General features: G+C 44.5%; 2 protein-coding genes across 11 annotated transcripts in view; both read left to right on the top strand.

Moving 5' to 3' along the window:
- The window catches only part of LOC146492097 (sodium- and chloride-dependent GABA transporter 2-like), a 40,674-nt gene extending 38,137 nt beyond the window's left edge, over nt 1-2,537 (top strand). For all 10 annotated transcript variants that reach the window (XM_085150732.1, XM_085150736.1, XM_085150734.1 and 7 more), the window contains 2 exons: nt 595-765; nt 866-2,537. In XM_085150732.1, coding sequence (XP_085006858.1) covers nt 595-765; nt 866-1,003 — 309 coding nt within the window. In that variant the 3' untranslated portion in view covers nt 1,004-2,537. The remainder of the gene's footprint in view (nt 1-594; nt 766-865) is intronic.
- A 3,058-nt stretch (nt 2,538-5,595) lies between these two features.
- On the top strand, nt 5,596-23,898 carry adamts5 (ADAM metallopeptidase with thrombospondin type 1 motif, 5 (aggrecanase-2)). The gene is made up of 8 exons (XM_085150727.1): nt 5,596-7,034; nt 15,221-15,353; nt 15,591-15,758; nt 16,274-16,557; nt 17,842-18,025; nt 18,123-18,298; nt 18,384-18,559; nt 19,432-23,898. The coding sequence occupies exons 1-8, from the start codon at nt 5,955-5,957 to the stop codon at nt 20,111-20,113; spliced, it is 2,883 nt and encodes a 960-aa protein (XP_085006853.1). The 5' UTR covers nt 5,596-5,954; the 3' UTR covers nt 20,114-23,898.
- Nucleotides 23,899-24,890: the final 992 nt, after the last annotated feature.

The raw sequence follows: 24,890 nt of genomic DNA on the forward strand, positions 1-24,890 counted from the left end.
TTTTTTTTAAACGCAGCACTGCCTTAAACCATAAAGATCATTGGTTTTCAGCCTTGAGTCATTTAATGATAATCTGTTTGTTCTTTGAAATCTTATGTTGAGAAACTTCTTTGTTTCTACACTTGTTAGGTTAAATATGGGCCTTCAGCGTTTTGGAAATCACTGCGTTCTGGTTTGATTCGTATTTCACGCCCTTTCCCAGGGTCGTTGGGGTTTCTTTGTTTTTGTCCACGTAGTTGTAATTTAGTATAAAAATATAATCAGCAAACACGTTTTGCACAGATGAAAATCTGGGAGAGGTACTGCATGTTTTTATTGTGCAGCAGAGGTGTTTTACTGCCTTTGGACAGAGCCAGACTCTTTCCCGGTCTCATATTTATTGAGAGCATTAGGAGACATCTCATCGACCGCATAACAGCGAATGAGTAAATAGCCACCTGTTCGTCTGCATCCAGCTGCTATTAAAGGGCTCTCAGGGAGGGTATTTATCGCTGCTGCTGTTTAACTGGGAAACACTGATTTACCATTTTTGGCCTAAAATGTCTAAGTCTAGACCTTTAGTATTTACCCCGTCCTCCTTTCTCCCCTCTTCAGGCCACATTTATATTTTCCCTGGTGTGCTGGTCACCACTGAGCCTGGGGAAAGGACTGGTGGCTCCAGTATGGGCCACAACGCTGGGCTGGATCCTTACCCTCTCATCCGTTTCTCTGCTTCCCATCTGGGCCATCTACGCCCTGGTCACTACCCCGGGAACCCTGACACAGGTGATACAATGTGTTTTTCCTGCTATTGGATGTGAAACTGTCTTGTGCCTTTAATGACGCTGATCCACAGTCAACTAACTGCAACCTTTCTATCCCGCAGCGCTTCCAAATCCTGTGCAGCCCCGTTGAAACCCCGTCACTGACCTTCCACCACCTCTCCAACCAGTCAGCGATCCCCTCCAGCCCCAGTCTGCCTCTCACTGAGAAGTCAAAGTCACCGTTAAAAGAAATCATCTAGGACAAGACGACCCGACAGACACTTAACAACAATGTAACAGTGGCTGCTGCTCGGTCAGTCGGGTGTGTCAGGCCGGAGGGTCAACTTTAGAGCTAATGCTGCTGGATACCAACAGAGAGGCTGGATCCTCATCAGTCTGTACTTGTTGACTAAATATGTTGTAATCAGCTCAAAAGGTGATCCTTCAATTATGGGACATCCACATCATCTACAACAGCCTTCATCTACAGGAGCATTCAGATGATAAAGCTGATATATTTTCCACATATTTAACTTTAGAAGGTTATTTTGAATTAGTTCAGTGAAAACTCAGTTAAAGTAAACAAATCTAAACAAGACCTACCTGAATGCACCATCTAGCTGCTATTGGAATAGTTTCTTCAGGTTGGAGCTTTCTACAGAGGGTCCAGCCCTGAACTGGGACACAGTTTGTTTAATCTTTTGCACCAGACCCACACCCTGCCTGCCAGAGCTGGTTATTGTAAAACAGCACACCCTTCTGGCTTTGAATCATGTTATCTCTTTACCTGCTTTTTTTTCTGTTGTCTCAGTTTATTCATGTAATTAAGGACCATATAATTACAGCTTCTGCTGCCTGTCTGCGCGCAGGACTAATGTTCCCTTTATTTGCCAGCAGTCATACATACATAGAGCTATACTCTCTATGAGAGCCTGAGAGATTACCGTTTGCGTTAGCATGACTGCTTTGCTTTGGAGTCCATTAGTGCATCGATTCATTGGGGTGAAGGTATAAACTGAAATGACTCCATGAGTCAGGCGTGTTATGCAGTAATTTATAGGGGTGGGTTTTTATTTTTTTCTCATACTTCACCCTCTCTGATGGCAATATCATGGCATCTGAATGGATCATGATACGTTTTACCCTCAGACCAAGTAGAGAAGACATTCAGTCAAGTCCTTTTTATTGTTGCCAACGCACAAGTGCTTGAGATCAAGTGCAACAATCGGTTTTCATCCATCACACGTCTTTGTTGTTAAAAAGTTAATTACTGTTGTTTTTGTTTTGGGGTTTTTTTTTGTTACTTCCTGCAACTGTGCAGTTTTTATAAAGATTTGAGGCATTATTTAGACAGCTGTGCACTGTAGGGAAACATGCATACAGCCAGCATGCAGTACTGACTGCATGCTGGCTGACTTTATTTTTTAATTTCGTGCATCACTTTTGAGTTGAAATGTTTTTAGTTGTTCGACCTCTTCATTGTGATTTTCTCTGCGGCTCTAACGGGTGAACGCAGTAGGGATGTGTAGACTCTTTGAAGACAGCGTGTAAATGGTAGATACGCTTACAACATAGAAAACTAACACCGGGAGTGCGATGAAGGAATGTGTCCTATTTGAACAACTTCACTTCCTTATGTTTGGACTTGAAATGTAAATCAAGAATATGTTTTAATTATTTACACTCTACTTTCACTCCTGTTTTTTTTCTATCACCGTTCAGCCTAGTGGAGGCGACGTCTCCAGTAACTTAATGTACTTTAGGACAGAACCTGTTCTTCACTGGAAACGCTTCTTCTTGAGCAATTGTGATGTGTTCAAATGCAGTATGTTCAAAGATATAAAGAGACCCTTGTGGAAACTTGAAACTGTTGTCATTCAAACCTGGATGTCTTTCTGATTGACTTCAGATTGATCCAAGTGTGTCATCATCTCTGTTTACAAGTGTATGCATGTGCCTCTTTATTTTGAAATCCTCCATCTGTACTGTTATTTTCTTTTCTAAATGACCATATATTAATATATATATATAAACATTGTGGATATGAGCGTTTGTGTCGACTGTTTATTTCAGTTCGTGTGACAAGCCGTGTGTGTGCGTGCAGGTGTGTCGCCGGGAGGCGTCGCGGTCTCCCTCAGTGGAGCCATAACAGATGCTGAGGCCACACCTGGCTTCTACAAGGAGGGTAGACGAGCGGAGGCGAAGAAGTGAGGAGAGAGGTGGAGGGAAAAGGAACAAGTGCCATGATTGCTGTTCTCCTCATCCTGGTGCGAATTGCTGGTTTAACATCCGTGAAGATAGAAGTCAAGGAGAGATGGAGTGTGTGTGTGAGGAGGAGGAGGAGAGGGTGTCATGGAGACTAAAGAGGGAGGGAGAGCAGCAGCGGGTGGGGAGGAATTCAGACAGCAGCACTTAGACGGAGTCCAGCGGTTATGTAAAAGGCTCGGTTTGTCAATTAACTGTATTGGATTCCCTCCCCTCGCAGCCACCAGAGGAAGCGGGTTGGTCCTCCACACACACGTGTCTCAGCACGAAGGGTTCACAAACACACACATCTCGTTTTGGTGACGCACATGTGATCCGGGTTACTATGTAACTCTGTGTGTGTGTGTGTGTGTGTGTGTGAGTGCAGGGAAAACGGGGGAGGGTTTATGTCCATATGGTTGCTTTGGCATACGTCTCTGTTTCACATGATGTGGATTAAAAATGATCCAGTGGGCTGAGTGTGTGAGATTCAAAAGAGGAGAGAGGAAGAGGGAGGGAGGGAAGAAGAGAGGAGGACGCTGCAAGGATGCGAGCCAAAGCATGTGTCTGTGCGTTGTTTCACTGAATGCTTTGAAAGATGCTGGAGAAAAAGTTCATTTCTGCTCAGGCTCACTGCCACCAGCTCGCAGCTGCAGCACTTTTTCATCACACGTATTTAAAAAATTTAAACATTTTGGCCACATTACTTCCCGGGACTAGATATCTGAAACCCTGCCCATGCACTTACAGGAAAAGTCACATCTCCGACACGTTGACTTGCAGATATACTGGAAATAGACAGCTGTCAGCCACACGAGCACTGAGGGTTCGGCTTGTATCAAAGATCCTATAGTCATGCACACACTTTTTGCCGCAATACTCTTGACAGCTTGGTGTAAAGTAGCAGCACTTGGAGGGGGAATCGAGATGAAACTTGAGGACAGGGAGGAGAGAAAGGGTGGGGGGGTTGCATAACAGCTGGGTGATTTGCACGTGAAGTTGAGCTTGATATTGGATCCGCTGAGCAGTGGTGGTGCTGTCTTCAGGTCTGTGGGACTCTATAGCACAGGCTTTAACACTCAGCAGCAGAGCCGTAACAAAGATACGAGGAGGTCACGAGCCCAAGTCCCCCACCCAGCCACCCCCACTAAACACACGACTTTGCACACTTTGTAACAATTTGTGATTATTCTCTAAATATTTAAGTTAGTCATTTACAAGTTTTAGAAAGTAAAGCGCTCCACAGTGTGGGATGTTTGGTTCAAATGTGGATCGTACCATGGTGGGATTTGACAGGTGGTGTTCCAGGGTTTATGGTGGCGGTGCACTGTGTTCCCATTTTGGGCCGAGTTTCCGCTGTCCACCCACACGACCCCCACCCCCATCACACAGCTGCGTGCCAGCCAGCACTGCCCACACCGCTCAGTTGTCCAGAAAGCTTTTGGATTATGGCTCTTTAGGAGGGCTGACATGCTCTCTCACCGTCCGACGCAGCAAAGTTGAAATGTAATATCTGTTCTCAAGTTCTGCACAGAGAAGGAAGAAGAGTAGGAGGGGGGGAGTGTATCCACGAAGAGAGGCCTTCCTCTTAGCACACAGACACACACTGACCTCCCCCTTCGCTGGTGTGTGAAGGTAATAGCTGTTAGGTGAGTCAGCGAATGAGCAGTGTCTTGGAAGACTTTTTTTTTCTTTTCTTTTCAGAAAAGCCACTCTCCTGTTTGGCTGCCCTCTGAGAGCATGTTTGTTTGTGCATGAGTGAGACGTGGTGACTTCAGCCCCAGCAAGAGGCTAAATCCCTCTCAGCACACAAGTATGACATCCCATTTGCAATACCACACACACACACACACACACACACACACACCAGGCCCCTGAAAAGGTACAATAAATAATCAAGACGGCTCCTGGGGCAGTATCGGGCACTGCCACACACCTGCAGAGTCACACACACACACTTTTTTTCCCCTCCCACCACCTTTACATTCTCAGAACTAGTTGGAGCAATACAGCACCTACTGTATGCACGCTCACAGATTTCCCTCCATTGCTTCCGTTTCCTCCTCAAACACACACACACAGCATTAAATGTTCTCACACGGGGAACAGTGAAGTCCCAGAGTTCTTATTCAGGAGCGGCCATAAATTATCTATTCCGCTTTAAGTTTTCTGAAAGTCTCCTTTCAAATCCTGCCGGCCTTCAATTATTAAAGTAGTCAAAGTGGTAAAAGTGTTAAAAATAACAGGCTGGCATTTAATGGAGGGGTGTCGGAGTTCACTTTAAGGGGGGGGGGGGGGGGGGGGAGAAGCAACTTGTTTGGGTTTTTTTTTGTTTTTTGGGTGAAGTTTTTAATGTAAACTGGAAGTTGGTGTTGAAAACTTAAAACTGACGAATGCATAAGTTTTAGATTTTCATTATTTCTTCACAGCCACGAGTGACTTAAAGATAATAGCAGCCTCCTCATTCCTTTGCTGAGGCAACAGAAAATCCTCCAGTGACAGCATTGTTACGGTTTCCCTCCTCTCCTCTCCTCCAGCACTTGACTTTACTCTGATTTGAGGAAGAGAGCGAGAGACAGAGAAAAGAGGAGGGGGGGGGGGGGGGGTGGAGGAATGGTGATTGAGCGCAAAGGGGGCAGGACTTTTTCCTCTCCGGGTCCTATTAAGAGCAAACTTTGTGTTTTTGTTCTCCAAGTTCAGCTCGGTGCTCTCCAGCCTGCGCACAGTTCCTCTCTGCTGCTCTTTTTTTCTTCCCTTTTCTGTTTTTTTCTTTTTCTTGTTTTTTTTTTTTTCTTCCTTCATGGTTTTACTTGCATGCCTGTTGGTGAATGCTGTGTGTTTTTGGATGGGAGCTGTGGACACCGAGAGGATGCGCATTTTGGAGGAACAAGCACTCAAAGTTGTCTTCTCCTCTGGTCCAGGTTTGTTTTAGTGGATTCGTAGATGTTTGTCACGTTGGAATGAACAATGGTGCAGCTCCTGGGTGCTCTGACCGGGAGCATGCTCTGGTTTCGGCTACTGCTGCTGTGCGTCGTGGAGTTGGAGCTGGAAGCCGGGCTTGCCACTTTCCAGGGTTTCTATCTTCCACCTGCGAGCGGCTCGCCTCTGACACCTGCCCGGAGGACAGACGGGGTTGTGCGGACTATTGACCGGATTTACCACGGGGGAGGGAGGGTTGGCTACCTGGTGTACCTGGATGAGAGCCGCTTTCAGCTGGACATGGAACGAGACGAGTCGGTGCTGTCTCATCACTTCAGCCCCCAGTATGTGCTCGCCATGATGGGACAGAGCCCCGCGCCTCTGCAGAGGGAGTGCGTGTACCGCGGGACCGTGAACTCCAACCCGGAGTCCCTGGCCGTGTTCAACTTTTGCGGAGGAGGTCTCGAGGGCTTCTTCGCAGTGAAGGACGCGCGCTACACCGTCACCCCCATCGTCAGGGCAAAAGGACACGAGCACGACGTGCGCGCCCTGCAAGACAAGGATGCGGAGAGCGCGCTCCACGTGTTCACGCGCGAAAGTTTCAGCTTCGAGGAGATGAGCGAGGGCCGCGAGAGCTGCGGGACGCGCGACGGGCGCAAGAAACGCAAACGCCGGCGCAGAGGTCGCGGGAAGGGTAGACGGGAACGCGAGGGGCTCGCTTTGGAAGCCGAAGATGAGCGCGGGCGGAGATGGTGGAGCCGGCTCGCCACGGCACCCTCCCCGGAGCCGGGCGCACGGCGCAGGAGGTCGGTGTCTCGCGCCAGGTACGTGGAGCTGCTCCTGGTGGCGGACGAGACCATGACTAAGAAGTACGGAAAGGACTTGAACCACTACTTGCTCACGTTGGCCTCCATCGCCTCTAAGCTGTACGGGCACGCCAGCATCGAGAACCCCATCCGGCTGTCGGTGGTCAAAGTGACCGCGGTGACCGACAAGGAGAAGGGATTGGAGGTGACCAAGAACGCGGCGGCGACGCTCAAGAGCTTCTGCAAGTGGCAGAACCAGCAGAACCCGCTGGACGACGACCACCAGCACCACCACGACGCCGCCATCCTCTTCACCAGGCAGGTAAACAGACAGCCCCCTCCCTTATTTATCGATGTTTCTCTTTTTTATTTTACGCGCCTCCACCTGCCGCTTCTCCGCTTGCGCGCTCGCGGAGAGACCGAGGCAGCTGTTGGAGTGTGACGACACAGTTTGTTTTGATTTGGATGGCGCACGCGGGGGCAGCTGGTTCACTCTAACCAAGGAGCTCACACACGTCACATATTCGTCTTTGAATCTGAAGAAATGTCACATTATTCTGTGTTTTAATCGATTTCCCTAAATATAAACCCCGAAGGTCGAAACAGCAACGACAGTTTGCCCGCGTGTCTCTGTGTTCACACCCCTGTAGTGTTTATTTTCCTGCTCCTTGTGTTTTCCTCCCATCTTCTGTTCTGCTGAAACTCGCGTGCGTAAATCGAGCGCAGCGTGTGTGAAAACGGCCATAAAAACTGTATTTCCTGCCCCTGGTGTTTTTCTGGGCAGGCCCTTCTGTCTCCATCCCACCCACCCCCATCCTCTCATCCCGTAACCCTCCCAGTCCCCTGACAGCCCCAAAAAGCCTCGCAGTCTGTGTGATCTGCGTGCGCATTCGTCCCAGGGTTGGAGACTTGAAATCAGCTGCAGGGTGCAGAGCATAACTATCCCTAAAAAAAAAAAAATCTAAATTCCCCCTGAAGGAGCATTTAATTAGGTAGCTATCCCAGATCCCCCCCCCCCCCCCTTTTTTTTTCTTCTTCTTCTTCTCTTTCTCTCATCACTCCTGCCTGCACATTTTTTTCCCCAGTTACTTTTCCAGTGTCTGTCAGCTGGAGCCTGGGAGCCGTCAGAAAAACAAACACATCCACCCTGTGAGAAGCCCTGCGCTTTACTGAGACCACACTCTTCTAACCCTTCTTTCACCATCCCTTTCTCTCCTCCTACTCCTTCCCTAAATGTCTGGCCTGAAGCCTCAGGGCAGCAACAGCAGATCTGCATTTTTCACCTCTCCGGGTGTGGCTTTGTGGTGGTTTTAGCTGCAGTGTCAGATGGCTTCGCCTTGGATTGCGGTGGGTTTAAGTCATGCAAGGTCTTGTCATGGCTTGGGCTAAAAAAAAAAAGAAAATAGCATTGGTATTACTTCGGATCTCCTGCACAAGACAGCCGGTAGTGCATACCTGAGGTCAGCACAGCTGGCAGAGTGGCACAGTTTCTGTGCGCCAGCCACCTCGTGGCTCCTCTGCCACTACACCTGCAGGGGTATGACTGAGAGAGAGCTCAGGCAGGAGGAAGTGGCATCCTTGGGCGCTTGGGTTTGGCAGGCTGGACGGGCACGGAAACACTAATCAGATACTCAGGCAGACTCGGGACAGACAGGCAGACTCAGAATGGACAGGAATTTTTTATGAAACATGACAGGCTGTGCACTGTGACTTCTTTCCAGCTGTTCTGCTGCTTTGATCTCATTAAAATACCCATGCTCACACTGGCATAACACATCCATCAGAGTGTCAGTGTACTGGTTAAAGTCGCCTTTTCATCTCCAGCATGCTATAGAAGAGATTACAGTCATGCACAGTTTGAAACTTCAGAGTTATATCATGTACATTCAGTCCATTTCTGTCCTCACAGGTTACAGTCCACATGAATGCACCTCCCAGGACTAATTATCAGACTTCAAGACAACTAAATTTCCCTTTTCAAGGGACGGAAAGGCACATGTATGTTCCTAAAGAGCGAAAGGTCCATATTTCCACAGTTTGTTCTAGAATTTAAAGTGCAATATTAAGAGAGAAACACAAAAGAAAAGCATATGTGTATATATATATGTGTGTGTGTGTGTGTGTGTGCGTGTGTGTACATTTATTTATTTGAGTTTGAACCTTTATGTTACTCCATGTGATGTGAGATAAAGCTTTGAGTCAGTCTGTACTCCCTCCACTGTTCAAGTGACGAACCACTGTATACCTAAAGGTACAATAACATAGTTCCAATATGATCCTCACTATATCACTCAGCACAATATTTTAGTGTCACCTCTCGCGGCTCCTGCATTATTCACAAAGCTGTCTCTGGGTCTCTTTCACACCCATCTCACCTTCACTGCTGAACCTGGAGGTCATACAGTGGATTCAGCCTCCCAGCGGTGCCTTTAATCATCCGTAACATACCGAAGTCCTCCGATGAACTTCATAAGGTGGGTTCTTGATTTCCATCTGTCTCACCTCTGCAGGACAAATGAGCCCAGTCGCTGCTAAATGCGGTTAATGTGTGCGGTGAGCATTAGCACAATCAGGTAATGCATGACCTAGCTTTTGGAGGGTCGTGATCTTAACAAGCCAAAGAGAAGTTTCTGGCTATTAGAGTTGTTATGGGACAGGTTGACAAGCAGGGCCACACTGCTGCAGAGGTGCAAAGAGTGAAAAGATGCTGACATCATGAAAAATGTCTGCTTCGTGAGAAAAGCACTCATATTTTGCTGTCAATTGTTGCATAAGAATTGAGCTTAAGAGCAGCAAATTCTACCCACAGAATGCAGCTATTAATGTTTCCACTAACTGAGGGGGTGCCAGCAAGAAAATAACTTGATTGGCCTCAATTACTTCATACCTTGTTGCTTTTTGCCTTGAAAAAGCAGAACTATTTTCTCAGGAATAGAACTTGTAGGCCAAATGGAAACATCACGGGGAAAGACAAGCTCGAATGTGGCTTTGACTGAGCTCAAAGTTCCTTGTAAGCTCCATCTCACCGAATGTCAGAGGTGACAAATAATAAGAGGATGCTGGTTTTCATGTGAAAATCTTTCATCTGTGTATTCAGAGTGAAACTGTGATGCAGAGCCCAATTATTGCCGTCCGACAAAGTAGAACCAAAGCTCACAGTGACCGCAGAGTCAGGCTGCTCCATTGTTCCCACACGAAAGGGCCAGATCGCACGGGGGCCCCTTTTGTGGTTGGGTCCAATTACTCCAACACCCAGTACCCGCAGTGTGCTGACCCGTATGGCCGTGTCACCCAGTTCCACACATACCAGCACAAGAATAATACAACGGCTACATTGAACGGGACTTTGGACACTTTTGTGTGTGTTTGGCTGTGTTGTGTACAGTAGACAAAGCAGTACTATAAGGAAAGCATGAGCGCAAAACTGTGGATATACATGTTCATGTTGCCATTTGGGGGGTGGGTTTCACTCGCTTCAAACATTTGTATCAATATTGCTCCCACCCTATGACCAACACTTGCCGACACTGGGAAGTAAAAACTCTCTTTTCACAGGAAGAAACCTCCAACAGAACCAGGATCAGGGAGGGGCAGTCGTCTGTCACGGCTATTGGGAGGGAGACAAGAAAAAAAAACACTGTGGAAGAGAGCCAGAGATTAATAACAACTAATGATTAAATGGAAAGTAGTGTATAAACAACAACAAGTTAGATAAATGCATATATTATGATAAATGTCTTAACATCATTAATCCTCATGTGCCCGTGAGAAAGCTCAACGTAGAGACACATTACACCATCCATTCCCTCCACACGGTTGTAGTCATACTGCCCTCTGGCAGTATAAACACGTGTATAGTTTGGAGTCCCCCACCCCTTTCCTGTGCACTTGCCTCCACTCCTCTCCGGCGTCCATACATTGAAGTGTACATTTCCCAGCCCTCGCCCCCATCACAGCCAGTTACTCTATTTGTTTTCAATGCTCTTGATATTTCACATGTGCTTTACTTCGTCTGGCATATGTTGACAACCTGCAGACAGCTTTTAGATTCCAAACTTTCGAACCCCTCGCAACCCCCCGTCCCCCATGTTTGTCTGTCGACATTACATAACTAGCGCAGGAGTTTGGTTTGTCCCATGCCAACAAACGAACCTCGCCCTCTTCACCCTCAAGATGCATCGGTGACTTTAAAACAGCAGTCCCCAGCCTTTTTTGCGCCACGGACCGGTTTATGCCTGACAATATTTTCACCGTCCGGCCTTTAAGGTGTCGCGGATAAATACAACAAAATAAAACTAGTACCGGTACCGAAAAAAAGAAGATTTATTCATAACACACGTGAAAAGACCCAGGAAAACCGAGCTAACGATAAAAACGATAACAAAATAACGCTGAAAACCGATAAAAACCCTGAAAACTATACATTTCACACCTGAGCCTGAACTCTCGTGGCCTGGTACCAAACGACTCACCGGTACCAGTCCGAGGCCCGGGGATTGTGGACCGCTGCTTTAAAACACACTCCTGTTTGCAGTCATTTCCTAAAGTTTCCTTTGATTCTGGACTAAAGGCCAATTCATGTGACACAACAAATTAAAAATAACTCCATTTATTCACTCCACCAAACTATTTATTTTCTCATTAACTGATAAGCAGTTTTTCTTTTGAACTGCACCAAGTGCAACTTAATCCTTCGTGTGTTTCTTAACTCTTATCTGCCTTGCTGTTGTGTGCCACCTTCAAAAGCAGGGACTATGGCATCCTCATACTGGTTATTTATTTCTTTAAAGTATAGAACTGAAGTGCTTCTGTTCTTTGATTAAATATGGCGTTCCCCAAGGATTATTACTGGGACCACTGTTGTTCATTGTGCAAGTGCTGCCACATTGTCAACTCCATCTACACTGATGACACACAGACATTTCTAGTAGTTCTTCCTAGACTTTGAAAGTAGAGGATTACTTGTAAGGAATCATTTGGGTGCATTCGAACATTCTTCAGTCAAAAGTTTTCAAGGATGTCTCCATTAATCACAAGGTAATGGATCTAAATGGATCTAAAATCAGGTGAGAAAAATGTAGCAACCGTTGAGACTAGTCTGTTTCTGATGGGATGTAAGGATTTTGGAGGCAAAGCCTTGCTAGATAGGTCATGCACATGTTTGGGGTAATTTTAGACATGCTAACAAGCATTACAAAGTATCTCAACTGCTTAGTTGAAAGTCTTTAATGTGGTTGCAAATCCTTTGTACTTAGCGCAAAGAACCATCAGCTAAGGCCGGGGTGAATGTCAGTTTTCAAAGGTGTTTGGTCATATGTTAAAGTGGACACTCCTTCCTTCTTAGATTTTATCCTATTTTCAAGAAAATCTAAATACAAAAGGACATTTTTTTTACTAATCATGAACATTATGACTGTAAAATAGTCTCATTTTGTGCATATCAAAGACTATAAAGAACAAGAGCAACCTACTAAATGGTTATTATTTACCTTTTGACGAATATGTGTCAGCTTTTGGTCAGCGTTACTCACTGGTGGCGAATCATTCGGAACCATTACGGTCAGTGTTTGTAATTAGGATTGCTGGAAATCAACCTGCAGCAGGTTTCACAGAGTGAGCTGAACTCTCTCTGCGAGAGGGCCTGCTCTGTGTGTTTGGGTCTAGCCAACTGTTTGTTTAGCCTCAGCTTAGACTGCAAGTGGTCTTGTACCTCACACACACACAGACACATACACACTGACACACTGCTCTGATCGTCTGTTGACCTTTGCAACCAGCTTGCCACCTGTTCTCCTGTTATTTCTGCCAATATTGCCGTAACTCCTTGTCCTCTCAGTTCTTCTCCTTAATTTCCGGCAATCCTCCATCCTTTCCCAGCTGTGAGTGATTCTTGAACTTATTTTTCTTTACCCGCCCTGCTTTTCTTTTTCTCTGCATGTCTGCAGAGGCCTTCGAATGAAAGCGAGTTTAGGAAGTCTTGGCAGAGGGAAGAAGTAGAAAATATGTTCAGTTTTGGGGGGAATTTCTTGTATTATTCACTCGTCACTATTTAACAAACAGGAGATTCCAATTTTTCACCCGCTTGTTACACGGGGTTATATCAATGAAAGGCATGTACACAAAAAAAGGAGCGGAACAAAAACAGCTCTCACATTAATATCTGGGAGGGGATGAATGAATAAATAAATGAAATGGAAAAGGGGTGTAAAGCGCAGCGGGGTGAAAGAGTATGGGAAAAGGAGAGAAGAGAAAGCCAAAATATGAAGGCTAGCTTCTCTATAAGTCCTCGGTTTCTGAGCAAAATAAACAAGCTTCCTTTTGTAGTTTTCAGGCCTTTCCACACACAGGCAGTCAGAATCAGCCTTTGTTTGCTTCCTCTTTCATCCAGGAACTAATTGGCAAAAGCACATGCGGTCTTCCTGTATCTGTGTGCATTGTGAATTTCCAGTAAAATGCTATATATGTTCCATGTCCTTAATTGTATGCACTTACAGCTATCTGAGTGTGTGTTTGTGTGCGAGCAGGTCCCACCCAGTCAGTCATGTGTGTGAGTGCAGAACACAAGGCAGTTTGTTCCAAACCGATCGGCCCGGAACGGGTAAACACCCTCCCCACAGAGCCTCTCACACACGACCCAGCAGGCCTGTCAGCACCATTTAACATGACAATTCATCCTCTCCATGGGACATGTGTGTGTCTGCGCGTGTGTGGAAATGCATGAATCTCAGTCTCCATATATGTATGTGCAACTACGTGCCGAACGCATATTTTTTTAAGCATGTCCCGTTGGACTGGCTCATGTGCAGGCCTGCGTGTACTGATGGAACGGTACGATTTGCCGATTGATTTTAGCACTCAGTGCAGCCAGGCGGTGCCGCCTGAGGCATCATCTGCATGGACATGTGTGGGAATCAAAACAAAGATCAATACTGTGTACTCTGGCGAGGCAGGCAGACAGATGGTGGAGGAGAGAGTGAGCAGAGAGAGCAAAAAAAGTGCGTATTAAAATCATTTTAGCTTGAAGAAATGTGCCAAAGAACAATGACAGGCACATCTCTAATCTGGATCAATCAGCACACTGGATTTAACAGAGAAATTAACATATTGTGTTGTGGTTAAAGACATTAGAAGTAAATTGTGAACAGCTGGGACTTACTGAAACTTTTGTGTATTGCATTGCAGAGACATCCACCATAATTGGAAGTCACCTTGTACACTTGCACAATAATACCTTGACTATCCCATCTAGAGGTACAACCAGTATAGCTGCCCTCTATCCAAGATGAGAAGCAGAAGTTCTTCTATACAGCCTTTGGTTCAAACAGGTAGCTAGTGACTACACCTGTAGCTCTTTCCATAGACTGTAGATAAAAGATGGGAGTAGCAACCGGTATCTGAGCTTCTCATTTTGAAACCTTCAGCATTTTGCCTCCCGTCATGTTGGTGTAATGACTCACAATATTTGGACAAGAGGACAAAAGACTTCATAAACGGCCTACACCAAACAGCAATCCATATTATTTGTCAAATAATTCCAGTGAAAGCGAAATGGGAAACGCAACAACACCATAAACCAGGCCCAGCTCAGCGGCTAGCGGGCGCGAGGCCTTGCAGGTGACATTGGCTTGTGTCGACACACCATAAAAAATAGTTCAACCATGATACAGTTGTAGAGTTGGAAACGATCCACGATGAACAAAATCAAGCTGTAAATATCCTTTTATAGTCTGTATAGTGGGGTATTTTAACATGCCTGTCAATCAGAATTGACTTTCGTTTGCAGGTACTCACAGTTGGCTTCATTCTGTAGCCCCATAGGTAGCGCGTTGGTTTTGGAAAGTGAAGAAGAATGACGTAAAACCAAACAATCATATGACCTCCTATGAGCAAGCACTTTGGCGACAGTGGGAAGGAAAAACTCCTTTTTAACAGGAAGAAACCTCCGGCAGAACCAGGCTCAGGGAGGGGCGGGGCCATCTGCCACAACCGGTTGGGATGAGAGAAGGAAGACAAGATAAAAGACATGGCTCTAAAATCTGAGCAATAAACTGTAATTCTGAGATGGGTTTGTTACTGGCAAGAGGAGCGAAGGGTCAACCTTGGGTTTTTTTGTTTTTTTGTAAAAGTGGTCGGAGGACAGCATTCCTAAAATAAGCAGGGACTTTGCTGGTGAAGCGTTGATTATGGCGAGTACACGGGGACCAGTAGATTAAAAGGCATTTTTGAACTCATGGAGCTTCCTCCTACATCTCTCGTAACTTCTCCTCCCCCAGCATGAGAGGACTGGTCCCTGCAACAAGCCGACCATTTAGCTTCTTCAGCGAGTGGATGATTTCTATGCTGGAGCAGACTCGAGATCCAGAGTTTCGAAGTAGCTTTACCTATATTTAATTTAATTGTGATGAACTACAGATTATCTTAGACCTCATATCTTCAGATTGAGCATGAAGCCCATTATTTATTTGTTATTAGCTTTTGATTTAAATGTGCAGTATTTTTTTTGTCCAGGACCTCTGTGGCCACCACTCCTGTGACACGCTGGGCATGGCGGACGTCGGCACCATCTGCTCTCCAGAGAGGAGCTGCGCCGTCATCGAGGACGACGGGCTTCACGCCGCATTTACCGTCGCCCATGAGATAGGTAGGCATGGATACACACACACAGCAACACAAAGATGTAAACAAGCCAGGGCTTGCACATGCACATCTGTCAGCACTCTGTCTTCCTCTCGCTGATTAATCTCACACCAGTGTTCCCTGATGTCATGCCACTGATAACATTAGGTGTGTTTTCTTTTCTCATTCTTGCTGCGTGTGTAAATCTGAGACAAGTCCTTCAGGGGGAAAAACAAAAATGTCCTCTCTCGTTGTGACTCAGGTCACCTGCTTGGTTTGTCCCACGACGACTCCAAGTTCTGCGAAGAGCGCTTCGGAGTGAACAGCGACAAGCGGCTCATGTCCTCCATTCTCACCTCCATCGATGCCTCCAAACCCTGGAGCCGCTGCACCTCAGCAACCATCACCGACTTCTTCGACGACGGCAATGGTGAGCGTGGGAGAAGATGCACGACAGCAATGCTTATAATTTCTTTCTAAAAGTGAGAACTTTTCCCAGGCTGCCACCTCCAAATTGCATCCATGTGAATTTGACTGGTGATAGCTATCACTGAGAGCTGTTTACTACCAAGCAAAGCAATAATCTCTATTAATAGAGGCTTATTTACAATCCTGTTAAGTTCTTTAAAGAGCAGTTGCAGTGCAGCCAAAGATCAGGATGAGTCATGCTTTGCATTCCAGTTTGATCAGGCAGTTTTATTCATGACGACCATAAAGCCCCACAGTTTGCTGACTTTTTGCTCAGCGTTTCCATGGATTTCGGCGTATTTCATGTACCGACAGCATGATTTCAGGCTTGACGGCATGTGCTGCTGCTCCGGCACTTTTATTGAGTGATAGGTCATAATGGCCTAGTTTATCTGTCAACTGAAAGAAGCATTCATACACCAGTGCACAAACAGTATGCACAGCACAGATCTTTAAAAACTCCTCCTTCCTCCACAGCCGAATGCCTCCTCGACTCGCCCCGCCAGGCCCTCCTCGGCCCCGAGGAGCTCCCGGGGCAGAGCTACGACGCCGTACGCCAGTGTCGCCTGGCCTTCGGCCCTGAGTACACGGTGTGCCCGGGCATGGACGTATGCTCGCGGCTGTGGTGCGCAGTGATTCGCCAGGGACAGATGGTGTGCCTGACCAAGAAGCTGCCGGCAGTGGAGGGAACGCCCTGTGGGAAGGGTCGCATCTGCCTGCAGGGAAAGTGCGTGGACAAGACCCGCAAGAAGCACTATTCGGTAAGAGGGATGGATGGATGGTGTTGGAGTCTAAGGTAAAAGACGCAGAGACAGAAGGAATTTGTCAGGAGAGACAAAAGGGAGTCGATAGAAATAGAGTTCTTTTTATAGATCGCAAGCTGATATTTTAGGATCTCATTTCCACATTGGACAAACTTGTTTGTAGGAGACAAAGAGAAAAAGTATACACTTCATATGTAGAGCACACAGGGGTGCTTTTGAGAGAGCATGGAAGTAGAAAGTCAGTAAAAAAAAATGAAAGCGAGCAAAAGATCAACTTCATTCTGTGGCTTCATTGTGTGGTCTTCTGTATTCAAGACAGTGCTGATCTGTGCTATTTGTTCCATCGGCCTTACTCAAACAGGCCCAAATTGAATTTGGATCCAATCTGTTCTTGGCAGACTGTCGACCCCGTGTGTGTGCATCAGGGGAGGAAAAGAGAGGGAATGTCCAAAAAAGAAAGATTGGGAGCAAGGAGAATATTTTCTCCTTTTGTGTTTGTTTGTCACATGACATTTGACGAGAGCGACTGGATCCTTGGCAGACGGCTGCACGGCTAGATGTGGCTCAAGTTCTGAGTCATTTCATTTTCACTGCTTGTATAACGAGCAGTTTCCTGCTCGGAGCAAGCTTAAACCCACTCCCTGTATTTTAGACTTTGGGATCTTTTAACCTCTCTGTATTTCTTGAAGTACGATTGCAGATTGCATAGCTTTTACTGTGGAAAGAATTGGTTCAAGTGCCATAAAACTCTGCAGTGGAATTAAATGGAAAGCTATTTCCAAAGAAATAGGGGGATTACACGATCATGTTTGTCTCATAAAATGCAAAGAGCTACTTATCCAGTTGTTTTTATTGCCAATGAATCATGTAAGGCTGGTTGGAAAAACACAAAAAAATTGTCATGTTACCTAAAGATTTTCATTCAGGCTGCTCCTCCGGGGAAGCATGTGATCTCTGACCGCAGATAGAGCCTCCTCTGCTGCACTAACGAGTGGCTTTTAAAAAGAGTTATTATCACATGACCATAGTCTCCAATCTTTTCCCGTCTCTTTTCCAAAGTGAACGTCACATTTTCCTTTATCACAGATCTCTCTCCAAACAGCTTTTCCTATGACACGTGATTTGGCCGACTCCGGCTTCTAGCATGTTTGATAAGCACTAATTGTTCTCTCTCATCTCCTTTTTTTCCTTCATCTTTTATACCCTCTGATCTTTCCTCTGCTGTCATTTTTGCCTCTTTCATCTTCCCTCTCCTCGCTACTCCTTTCGCTCCTCTGCCAGGCGTCCAATCACGGTAGCTGGAGTTCTTGGGGTCCTTGGGGTTCGTGCTCCAGAACTTGTGGGGGTGGGGTGCAGTTTGCCCAGCGCCTTTGCAACAACCCACCACCACGGAACAACGGGCGCTACTGCACAGGAAAGAGGGCCATCTATCGGTCTTGCAGTGTAACACCGTGCCCAACACCAAGTGAGCGTGACAGCTTAAGAATGCATAAGCTATTAGCGCACATCTATTAGTACGTAGTCGTTAATTTCAAACCTCTTTTTACTGCACTTTCCTGCAGACAAGAGTTTCCGCCAGGAGCAGTGTGAGGTGCGCAACGGTCCCCAGACAGATCCCAAAGGAGTGAAGACCTTCGTTGAGTGGGTGCCTAAGTACGCAGGAGTTCTGCCTAAAGATGTGTGCAAGCTAACTTGCAGAGCAAAAGGAACTGGATACTATGTGGTGTTCTCTCAAAGGGTGAGTTACTTAGACGACAGCGCTGTGTATTTAATGACGGGCGAGATGTACGCGATTGATCACGATAGCGACTTTGTGTTTTCAGGTGGTAGATGGGACAGAGTGCCGTCCGTACAGCAGTTCGGTGTGCGTGAAAGGGAAATGTGTGCGGACAGGATGCGATGGCATCATTGGCTCCAAGCTTCAGTTTGACAAGTGTGGTATATGTGGAGGTGATGGCACAGGATGCATACGTGTGGTGGGAAACTTCACCAAGAAGAGGTAAGGCAAAAGCATTGTATGCATTGTAGCTCCATTGCATACATGCATGAGCAGGACTGTTAGTTTAAAGCTGGTCAGTTTGTACATGGAAGATGTCAACAACTATGTCATATTGCTTCTTGTCATGATACGCTCTTGTCAGTATTTACATAACAGCATCACTACTTCATAACTGCTGATGGTGGCGCTGCAGGTAGAGCAAATCGACGTTAATTTGTAGTGAAGCAGAAACTCGCAAAGTAAAATATTAGACATTCAATTGATTATCTAACTCAATGGACGAATTACAACTTCATAATTCTATTCACTAGTACTAACACCACAATACAATGAAAAATTCCTGATTTTTTTGTGGTGTTTTCCTTTAGGTACACAGATATTGTGGTCCATCATAGATGACTGCCTTGCAGGTTATCAGTCTTGCAGAATCACTACATCGTGATACCTTTGGTGTATTGTTATAATATCGTACCGTGAATAACTATGCGATACCCAGGCCTAAATGTTAACTCTGATTATATCTAATTATCAGTTGGCTTAAGACTTTATTTTGTGTTGTGCTAATCCTACTATATGGCCGGCATACTTGTAACAGTATCTAGCGTGAAAAAAGTTCACAGACTTAGCTACAGTCATAGTACAAACAAAAATGTATCCGCACATGACTATTTAGGCAGATATCCGTTGACTGTTGCTCTTTAACTCCCTCTATTTGCATTTGTTATTAGTGTTGCTAAACAAGCCTAAATTTATTCTGATTCTACAGCATGTGACAGCAGATCTAAACACTGAAAACGGCTTTTAGTTTTATAAGGACAAGATCATGTGTTATTTACTGAACTGACCCCTCTACTTTCTCTCATGCCAAACAGTAAGGGCTACACTGACGTAGTGAAGATCCCTACAGGCTCTACTCATATCAAGGTTCGTCAGCACAAGGCCAAGGACCAGACCCGGTACACTGCCTACCTAGCTCTTCGACGGCCCAATGGAGACTACCTCCTAAATGGCAAGTTCATGATCTCCACCTCTGAGACAGTCATCCCGCTCAACGGTTCTGTGCTCAACTACAGCGGGTGGAGCCAGAGGGAGGAATGGCTTCACAGTATGGGCCCCGGGGCTCTTCAAGAACCCTTGGTGGTTCAGATTCTAGCTACAGATGCCAAAAAGCCTCTGGATGTCCATTATAGCTTTTTCATGCCCCGTCGGACAAATCCACAGCCACGGTCACTTCCTCTCATCCCCAATCCAAAGTTAACTACAACACTGTTAACTACGACAAGAACCACCACCACTACCACTAGCAGTACCACTTTGTCTTCCTACACTCCTCCTCTTCTTGTTCCAGGGCCATCCACAGCTCCAGGTCACTCAACCTCAGCTCCAGGGCCACAGTGGGTAACGGGGCCGTGGATGACCTGCTCCAGGACTTGTGACACTGGCTGGCAGAGCCGGACAGTGCAGTGTAAGGACCGTGATGGGAAACTGTCTAAAAGATGTGTGCTGGGTGCCCGCCCCTCAGCCTTCAGACACTGTCTGGTGAAGAAATGCTGAGGCGGCAAGAGGAAAGTGTAAATTGATTAAAGTCTCAAGTGCTGGATGTAGAACTACGAACCAATGAATTAAAAACGTCGAACCTTAAACAGGACAGTGAATGTTGTCAGATAGCACCCAGAATAGACTCAAAGAGACTCTGAGGCAGATTGGCATGGATGTACCTGACCATATGGCAGAGGAATTACCTGGAATAACAATAGCTATGCAGAATCGAGGACTGTTGCCCTGCCATGGCTAAGTTGCATGTCACATGGACAAATAACTAACTGTCTTTACTTCAGTCTCCAAATTCTGGAGGCCTAGTGTGTGTTGCCCTGTAATGGCATGCGTGTCGTGTCTTCTTATGATTCCATGTGTTCATCTCACTGTGGGAATTTGGAAATTGTCTTTTGTCCTAAGACAAGAGCCCCAACCAAGGGAAGCCTTCGTTACTCATCTCATTATCAGTCAAACAACTTTCACACCACATGTCATGAACCTAGATTGTCATCTCCTGCACCTTCGACATTTTAGTGTCTCTCACTCTAAATTTCCGGGAAATTTAGGACGGAAGGCAACCCTGACCGACAAAAAGGTCTCTTCCATTAAACAGGCTTCCATTCTGTTAAATAGTGGTCCATAGTCTTCCAATCAAAGGTTCTTTGCTTATAAAAATGTGACTGAAATGTCCATATTACTGTAGCTGCAGACAGATCACAGCTACCCATATATTTGGACTTCAGGCATTTGCTTCTTTCTTTGATAGATCCAACTGACAACCAAAAACACAAACAGATAGCTCATGAATACAGTTTCCAGCTGAAGGTACATGGGGAGATTGGCTCGATGACCAAGAACAAACGTGAAAACCCAGACATCGATGATACATTGTGTTAAAGCTCTATATTTAATCAAATGTACCAAGGTCAAGACAACTTTTGAGTGATCACTTCACTCAGAATGAGCATAGGAAGAAAGTTTATCCGAAAGACACCAGTATTGATTCTACTGACTTTTACAACTACCCATTCACTGTAACAGCAGCATAGCATCTTAAAAAAGATGTTGACTAAGAGGCAAAGTGACCATGACACTCCTTAATATTTATGGAGAATGATAGTGACTCACAGGTCTGGGACAATGCTTGGTTTTAATGCCTGTGCAGTGTGTAAGTGTGTGCATGTTATGTGCCACTACCCAGTCCTGTGTTTTAAGCACATTGAGTATATACCGTGAACATGTTTTACTACGTCTTGAAACTTCTTCCCTCTCAGCTCCACATATGTCAGTCATTATACTGGTGCTGAAAGGGTATTTTTTGTGTTAGTTAATGCCTGTTTGTCTGTTTATCTGTTTAGGAAATAATGCTAATATGACATTGTGTGCCCTGGATACTCGCAACAACAGCAAGAGAAATAGTAATGCAGTCATTATTGTCCTTTTGCAATTCAATTCTTTTTTTCATCACATTTTACTCTTTTGCTCGTTTTACATGCTGTCCAAGTCATTTTTTCAGGACTGATGGGTGAAGTTGGCCATCATACAAAAATATATTGATGTCACAAAAAAGTCCTTTGGAACAAGGATTAAATTGTTCAATCTGATTGCTGGTTTTTAAAAGCTAATGTCTGACCTTTCGTCAGTAAACTTTTGCTCTTTGCACAAGTCTAAAGACCAGTCGGAGACTATCTGGCAACCACCAGTTGCCAGTGAATAATATGTATTGTGTATGTAAAGCTGGTGATTGGTTGTTGAAGGTTGCTAACGGTTGCTGTGAAATCAATTGCTAAAGCCGCTGTCAACCAGTCGCTGACTTGTTTGCAAACACTTGCAAACTATTTGCCAAGTAGTGAAACTGTGCAATGCAAAGCAAAAACAAAGACTGTTCACCATCAAAGTCAAATTTGTGTTGGTTGTAGTGGTATGGCACAACTTTTACTGTAAAGGCAAACGTTCTACCTTTTTGGTTTGTACTGGTGTTTTTCTAAGCTTCACGACAGCTCAGACAGTTTATAAATTGACATTTTCCACAAAAACTACAGGCAAGTGCAGCAATTTGATAGTGCCCAAGCAGCGACAAGTGCCCTGTACAGTGCCCTCTTTGTGACCAACAGCCAGCAACCTCCAGCATCCACTTGCCAACACAGTTTCGCATCTTTCCTCTGTGCCCAGTGGTTGCCAAGGGGTTACTGACCAGTTTATAGGTCTATGTGTCTGAGGTCTTAGCTTGTCCGGTGTTTCCACCAAAAATATAAGTATAGTTTGTTGACAGATATTTTTGAAATTCAGCAAATGGTAGCATTTTATATGGAATCTAAGGAGCTTGTAAAGAAAAGTGACTGGACTTCTTTAAGTTCTAAAAGATGTTTTATCTCTCATCCGAGAGGCTTCTTCAGTTCTTAGATCAAATGTTGGAGAGTTCCAGGTATTTAAGCCCTAGTGGGAGTAGTATCTTAAGAGGGTCGTCAACCCATTATTGATCATAAGTGGACGTTAAGGCGCCTGGGATTTTTTTTTAAATTTTATATGGACTCCAGGTTCAGCTGTCATTAATGTTATTGGAACTATTTTAACTAACTACCGTATAAATTGTTATATGTTAGCTAGTAAACACTGATTGTACAAAAAGAAATTGTCATTGAATTGTAAAAAGAAAACAAAGACAAAACACTTGTCTTTTGTGAAATTACACACATTTAAACAGAGTAGCGCACAAAACTAGCATGGCTTGCTTTATGCTAATTGTAGATCAAAAATACACACAAGAAAGATTAAAAATACACACACTGGCATTTCTAAAGTTAAAAAAATATGTCATTATACCATTCTTATTCACGTTTCACATAAACTGGAGTGTAAAGTTGTATTCAAATTTGCCTATGTTTGCTGTCTGAATGCTAAACTACGCTAACAAGCTGTTCCAAGACGACTGATGCTTAGCACCTGGCAAATAGATATTAAAACAATTCATTTAGGCAAAACCTTGCTAGTTAATACTTAAACTACTGTAAGCTTTTGTTTAATTTAAATAGACCAACTCCTTAAAATATTCATTTTGGGGTTTTCTTTAGCAACACTATATGAACAGCATTAATGTTTCCATAAGAATTTAATACCAAGGACTTTAATTATCTCACTTATTGTGGATAATATTTAATCCCTAGTATAACAAAGTAAAGTTAATTACATATCTAATGGGCTTAAAAAAAATACCTTCCTGTAATTGTATTAAAGTATCTGGCACCTATTACATTTTCCTGTGTAACCAACCTCACCCATCTGGCATCTGTGCAGGAGAAAACAAAGCATGAGAAGAAGTTGCTGATATGACATGACCGAGGTCACTCTTAAAATGTTTTCTCTTTGCCGCTCAGACATTCACATTTATTTACGCAATGTAGACAATGTTTGTACAATGCATAGATCATTCATATGTGTTAGTATTCAGCCATGTTGTAACAGTAATGTACACATGCAGTCACATTGAAACAATCCATCATTTGCACAGATTTCAGACATAAACTTCGCAGACACAGACTCCACACACAACCCGACTCTGACTCCTGTGGGGAAAACCCCTCTCGCTGAATGACAGAAACACAGCACTGAACTTGTAATTTATTGTTTGTATAACTGGTATGTGTGAATAAAAAAGCAATGAGATGAGTTTTATTTATTATAGTAATTTTGTATCAAATTACTATTTAACTTAGGAATATGACTGTGCAGAATCATTCCTTTGTAAGAATATAGTGTTTTCTTTTCTAGTCACCCACATGAATATATGTATATAAAATCTATATATTTAAAAGTCTTTGTGTCTGTGTCGTTTTTGTCATGGCATCAGTGTATATACCTGATGGTAGAGTCAATAACATATTGTCTTCCAATTACAGATTTAGGAAACTAGACTAAAAAATGTGCAAATGACAAATACTCTACTATAGATATTTGATCCATTTTAAGGACATACTACTCTGACCTCTGAAGCTGGACTGTTGTAAAGTAATTTAAGTAACCACTTCAGGTGTAAAACAAGAGCCATGATTCAGTTGTAGAAACCACATGGTTTTAGGACATGTCTAAAACCCACTGTTGAATACAGATTGTTAGTAGGGGTGCAACGATACACAAAATTCACGGTTCGGTTCAGTTCGATACTTTGGTGACATGGTTCGATATTTTTTTCGATACAAAAAAATATTCATGCCTTTTTAATTTGTCATTTATTAAAATTATAAATATATATTTTAACTCAAAAGTACAGTTTTTAAATGTAATGTTGCTGAAACAACACAATAATAAATCTATCCGATCGAGAAATCACTCATCTTTGGAAAAGAGAGTTTATTACAGAGAAATGGCTCTTTCCAAAATAAAAGCTATACTATACGCTTCTTCTGGGCTATATTCTCAGCAGCATATTAAACATATCAGGTCCCCATAAGTAGAATCATGTGCTAACGGCTGTCTAAATGACTCGGGTAAAGTTTGTAGCATGCGTGCTTGTTGTTTTTGTCTGCTTCCACTTGTCTTTGCACTAGGATGATGTTGGCGTAAATATGCAGTCATATTCGTTGTGTTCCCACTAGTGCTGTCAGCGTTAATCTCGTTAAAATGACGTTAACGCCATAACGCGGCAAATCTCCGTTAACGAGTTACCGCGGATTGCCCCTGTGCTTGGGGCTGGACAGCGTCAACACATTAACAAGCTAACTGCGCTAACGCACTAGTTCCCACCAATTGAGTATTGCGTGGCACATCCGACATACTGTTTTACTTTTGTCCATGACGC

Source organism: Neolamprologus multifasciatus, chromosome 23 (assembly GCF_963576455.1).
Source record: "Neolamprologus multifasciatus chromosome 23, fNeoMul1.2, whole genome shotgun sequence".
Lineage (NCBI taxonomy): Eukaryota > Metazoa > Chordata > Actinopteri > Cichliformes > Cichlidae > Neolamprologus > Neolamprologus multifasciatus.